The 5,512-nt window shown below is 41.7% G+C and overlaps 1 protein-coding gene across 1 annotated transcript in view; it reads left to right on the top strand.

Moving 5' to 3' along the window:
• The window catches only part of TBC1D8 (TBC1 domain family, member 8 (with GRAM domain)), a gene marked incomplete at its 5' end in the record, with an annotated part of 38,100 nt that extends 33,423 nt beyond the window's left edge, over positions 1-4,677 (top strand). Inside the window, 5 exons of the mRNA XM_009872914.1 lie at positions 320-407; positions 1,735-1,800; positions 2,393-2,482; positions 2,644-2,744; positions 4,064-4,677. Of these exons, the coding sequence (XP_009871216.1) occupies positions 320-407; positions 1,735-1,800; positions 2,393-2,482; positions 2,644-2,744; positions 4,064-4,522 (804 nt within the window). The remainder of the gene's footprint in view (positions 1-319; positions 408-1,734; positions 1,801-2,392; positions 2,483-2,643; positions 2,745-4,063) is intronic.
• Between the last annotated feature and the right edge of the window lie 835 nt (positions 4,678-5,512).

Genomic DNA, 5,512 nt, shown 5'->3' with positions numbered 1-5,512 from the left:
TGCTTAGGTATCGGCTTCCCTGGAGGGGTGGAAAGAGCTGGGATTGCAGGGAGGTGGTGGCACACGAGTGAGACACTGTTTTGCTAATTGGCCTGGGGAGCGGGGGGTACTGCAGAAAAGGACCCAGGCACCAACAGAAGGGTCAGCTTATTTTACTGTCCGTTTCAAAGTATTACATGAATAAGGCAATGCAAGCTTATTATAGTCTAGGTTTAAGCAGCAAGGAGAACAAGCAGGGTAATGCACCTAAACATTACTATATAGAGTTAGCAATAGTTATTAAGAAAGATACATCACCAATTGCCCTAATATCATCCAGATCTGCGGTGGCTGGGGAGCCCCTGTTGCTGCAAGGATTCTAGAGAACCGTCCCGGCAATTGGGAAGCCCTACGCAGTGTGTCCACTCGTAGGCAAGGTCTCCAAAGTCACTGCAAGAGGGTCCAGCTTTTACACCATTAAATAAACAACCTTACGTAACTTCAAATGCAGGAACATCTGGTGTTGTCCACTGTTGGATTCCTCCCACAGCCCGGACAGGGCTAAAGGAAGAATACAAGGGAGTCTCCCTGTCTATTTCAGTCCTTAATCACATATTTCTCACCCAAGCCAGGACTCTGGTCTCACAGTCTTGTAACATGCTTCTAACAAAGCAAGAGGCAGTTAGTGTCCCAGCCTTGCACCTGGCCTTTAGATAAAGAAAGATCGCTCTGCTAGTTCCCACTGCACATTTAGTGTTACAGCAATAGTAATTTTGCTCAAAGTGTTTTATGAATTAAAATTATACTTGGGTCTGCCATGGAGTGCTTGGAAATCTTCTCTACTAGATTGTTGTTCTCTGTATCTTTGAGATCTCAAAATACCTTTGTAACTGCTTCTTGAAGACTTAGACAACCGACTGCTGGTTGGCTTATATATTCATAATAAGCAGAATAAAAAAAATCTGGCCAGTAGGGATTGAGAGCTGTGCTAGGGTTGGTCTTGAAGTCACCAGCTGTTCTCATGAAATAAGGGTGCCTATCCCAAAAATCTCTCTAGAGAAACAAGTGTCACATCTCAACTGTTGTCTGACTCCAAGTGGAAAAAAACTCTGAATCAATGTCCAAAGCTTCAGTAAAAATTATTAAATCTGTATTCTTGCCATTTGAAGCTCTTTAGATTTTTTTAATGTGAATGAAGGTACCCTATATTATATGGTTATTTGATTTTGATTCTTAAAAGGATACAACTTGGACGTTTATTTTTTTTTAAAAAAAGGCCTTCACAGTATTTCAGTGTATTTGAAAGTTTAGAATCTCATTTCTACTGATAACTGAAAATATGAATCATATTACATGTGAAGTAGCTCTCTCTTTGGGCTTACACTATAGAATAGCAGTAAGGGCTCAAGGGGAGGAATATTAAGAATATGATGGCCTCAAATGGCATTTTCAGTAAAGGCTAGAGTCTGTGATATTCTCCTTGTTATTTTTAAATGTTGCTGAAGTTCCAGAGGGTTAGGTAGTCCCAGTCTATTTCAGAAAAACAAAGACCAAACCAGATGGCTGTCACCTGCCATTCCTCATTGACAGGCACAACTTAAAATATTTCAGTGTAATATACTGGCCATATGTTTTCATGTATTGTCCGTGCAAACAATTATCTTTTGTGCAGAAAGAGATGCCCGATTTATTTTAAACTGTGGAAGTAAATGCTCTGGTCCACTTCCTTAGTGTTATTTTTTTTTCCCCTTGCAGATGTTATGTATAATGGAGAAATGAATGAAAAGATAAAGTTACTATATAAGCTGCATATCCCACCAGGTAAGAAGTTGGAAAGGGAATGAGTACCTCAGTTTCTCCCCCAAATCTCTTGCTTTTGGGAAAAGGCTACTTAATGAAAAAACTTCTCTTGCTTCCTTCAGCTGGGAGCATACAGGATGTGCATTTGTAATTATGCGCACTGCATTTTAAAAATCAGTCCAGTCAAAATTTACAGATATACAGTGTCAACGTTCACATCTGCTGCATTCAGAGATCTTTTGCAGCTGATCATATGGTTACTTCCAGACAAAATGAGAACTGAAATAACATTTTTTGGATGGCTCATATTCTGTATACAGTAGAAATATCCTTATCACATCTTGATCTAGTTCTCATTAGGTGACAAAATTCTGTGGTAGTTTCCCTGTGCAGTTTTTAATTAAATGTGCCATTCTTAGCAAGCTTCCAACTCTCTCGCTGCAGCACCAGTCTTACTTACATTAACATAATTTTGCCGTATGATTTAAGGAAGTACTGTTTAAAAATGTTTGCCCCATTATTTTGCTTTCTTCAAATATATAAATTTTAAAGCATAACCATTGAGCAGCATTCGAAGTATTAACCGTTGCATTTGTCACTTTTTTTTTGATAGCTCTCACAGAAAATGAACGAGACAGCCAGTCACCATTAAAGAATCCTTTGCTGTCAACTTCAAGACCACTAGTCATTGGAAAAGCAAATGGTACGTCCAAAGTGGTTCTCTGCTGCATGTGCATATGAGATAACGAACTTTTCATTTGTTAACCCCACTCTACTATCTCTGCTCTCTGGGATTTATTTGGAAATGTCAGTTTGCTCTAGTGACTTGAGAACTAATTGTCCTTTTTGTCTGCTACGAAAAAGGTGATGCAGTAGATTACCAAAAGCAGTTGAAGCAGATGCTGAAGGATCTAGCCAAAGAAAAGGATACTAAAACTGAAAAAGAACTGCCAAAAATGAGCCAGGTATGTACACTAGAGGCTGTAGTCCGTTTTTAAAGAAATGGAAGGTACTCAAAAATAACCGAATACAGCTTAGCCTCAGATTCAGTCCTTTAGATGTGGAGGATTGGACTCCTCTGGTCCAGGGAGCAGGAGTTTAAAAACTCTCAGCTACCTTTGCAGCTTCCTTCTCTCAGACTGGCTGGTGAAGAGAAAGAATTTCAGACTTGCTATCACCTGCAGCCTAACAGGCTGGAAAATAGGCTCATTCAAGCTGGAAAAAGCCTTCCTCCTAATCCCAAAGGATTCCTGAGAATGCGAATGCATGTTGCTGTTCTGTCTTCCCTGAGCTCTCCACCGAAGCAGGCACAAAGCAGCACCATCACCACCTGGGACTTGTCCTGTCTTTAGCCAAATGCGGGCTGTAACTGCACAAAGTAAGACAAGTGATCCTGCTCTGGCAGGGGGGTTGGACTAGATGATCTTTCAAGGTCCCTTCCAGCCCCTGTCATTCTGTGATGGCTCTTGTCATCTTACCATCTCCTCCCTGATGCCAGCAGAGCTTTGTGTATGTTTGTTGGCATAAGGAAGCCTACTGGAGAGAAAAGGGTCTCATGTTGGTAAAACAAATGCATGGACACGCAAAGAAAGACACGACTACACCCAGAATCCCTTCTGTGCTGGTGGTGCTAAATAAAGTTTTGAATAGGTGGCATGTACCTAACCCATCAGCTCAGAAGGGTCACATAATCTCTCACAAGGGCATCACCTCACTGAATGCTCTGCAGTCCCTTCCACCCTGAGTTAGCTCTCATAGGTCTGTATCAAACCCATGGGCTCACAGATTTTTGTAACGGGATATGGAAACATCCTCTCCAGCCTGAAGGAAGGAGAAAAAGGGGTTGGGCAGGCAAGATGTCTTAAGTTTATTGGTAAAAGAAGAGATGGAGAAAGGTGGGAAGGGAAATTGCTTGCAGGCCTGTGCATGCTACTGTGGTTGTAACTCATTCTGGTTCCCCACCACTAATGGTTGTATCCCTGTATCTCACTTGCGCTTTGGTCATCTGGGAGGTGCTGATCTCCTGCATCAGGGTGGCAAAATGGCTTTCTGCTCTGTTCCCTTGATTTGCAGCCCCAAGGTTACCTAGCATCAGTGGGGGTTGAAATCCCTTTGCTAGCATTTTTTTTTTTTTTTTTTAGAAGTGGGCAAAAGTTAACAAGCATGTAAACGTACACAGCATTCTGCCTTCCTTTGTGGTACTATGCTCTTGCCTAACTCCTCATTACCCACGGCATGGCGGTTCAGTCATTTGATTTTGGGTTTTTTTTTTCTTGCTTTCCAGAGGGAGTTCATTCAGTTCTGCAAAACCCTGTACAGCATGTTTCACGAAGATCCAGAGGAGAATGATCTGTATCAAGCCATTGCCACTGTGACCACGCTGTTACTTCAGATTGGGGAAGTAGGACAGAGAAGCATCAGCCTGGGGAGCAGCTCAGATGAGTTCACAGAGGACTTGCAGCCCGAGGCCTCTGCTTCAGACCAGGACACTGTTTTTACCGACACTGTGAAAACCCCTCACAAAGACTCTCAGCCTTCACCTGTGACTGAAGGGGACTGGACTGTCTCTTTTGAACATATTTTAGCTTCCCTCTTGACTGAACAATCGTTAGTTAACTTCTTTGAAAAACCCTTAGAACTGAAGCCCAAACTCGAGCACGCAAAGCTAAACCAATACAGTCTCAAAACAAATGGAATGAGTTGCCAGTCTCGGGGTGAACACACAAAAATCAACGCGCGGTAGTAGCAAACCCGTCAAAAATCAAATGCACTGAAATGATGCCAAAGCACATACTGTAAAAGGCTTTCAGTTAGCAGTGGACTTGCGATAAACCATTCGTTGTGGCTTCCAGTTTAAGAGCTTTAAAAGCTAAAGGGTGTGTAGGTTTGTTTTGGGCCGTTGATTTATTAATTACGTTCTTGTTTTGAATGTAAAAGGAAACATCTGTCTACAGTGTGAAGACACTGAAGCCCTCTTCCGCACTGGGAGAGCAGAGGCTGGCTCTAGTTCATTTTGTATTTCGGGTTTTTTTTTTTTAAACAAGGGAAGACACTTCTCAGCTACTGTCTGCAGTCTGTTTGGGTTGCCTTTTTTGCACTAATACTGAAAGCTGTTTCAATGCTGGTAATTGAAACTATTTTAATATATTTGACCGTATTCCAATTTGTATGTCTTGCTGAAATGTTAAGTGTCCATGGACTGTGCTTCCGATGTTGGTCTGTGAGAACATGCACTTTTCAATAAACCCTTTTTGTACTAGACTTGCAGTGTCAGTATTTATTGATTTATGGAAGGTAAGCGCCTTTGCTCCCTACTTCATTAAACAAATTCCCTGAGCTAGCATGCTCACAATTAATTCACTGGTCAGAACCCTATGTTTCAGTGTAGTGCACAGACCTGCTTGGGAGAAGCCAAAGGATGCTCCCCAGGAGACCAAATATGGGGCGTTTACTTTACCTGCAAGAGTTTACGTATAGGAAGTAGTATGTAACAAAAAAAGCCAACCACACCCCAGACTGTTGTTTGTTCTTATGTCTTCTTTTGTTTTTTAAACAAGCTTGGCATTAAAATGCCTGTGTAGTGGCTATTTATACCCACAGATTGCAACAAAAACACCAGGACTTTGCCACGCACATAGGAACACTGCATCTCCTCCTTAGAAGGCTACAGTATCTTTAATTAAAAACCTTACACCGTTATGTACAAGCCTAACAAAAGCAAGACACTTTTAGG

Source organism: Apaloderma vittatum, unplaced genomic scaffold (genome assembly GCF_000703405.1).
Source record: "Apaloderma vittatum isolate BGI_N311 unplaced genomic scaffold, ASM70340v1 scaffold2097, whole genome shotgun sequence".
Classification (NCBI taxonomy): domain Eukaryota; kingdom Metazoa; phylum Chordata; class Aves; order Trogoniformes; family Trogonidae; genus Apaloderma; species Apaloderma vittatum.
Note: the sequence above shows the minus strand (reverse complement) of the source record. Positions and strands in the feature narration are given on the sequence as shown.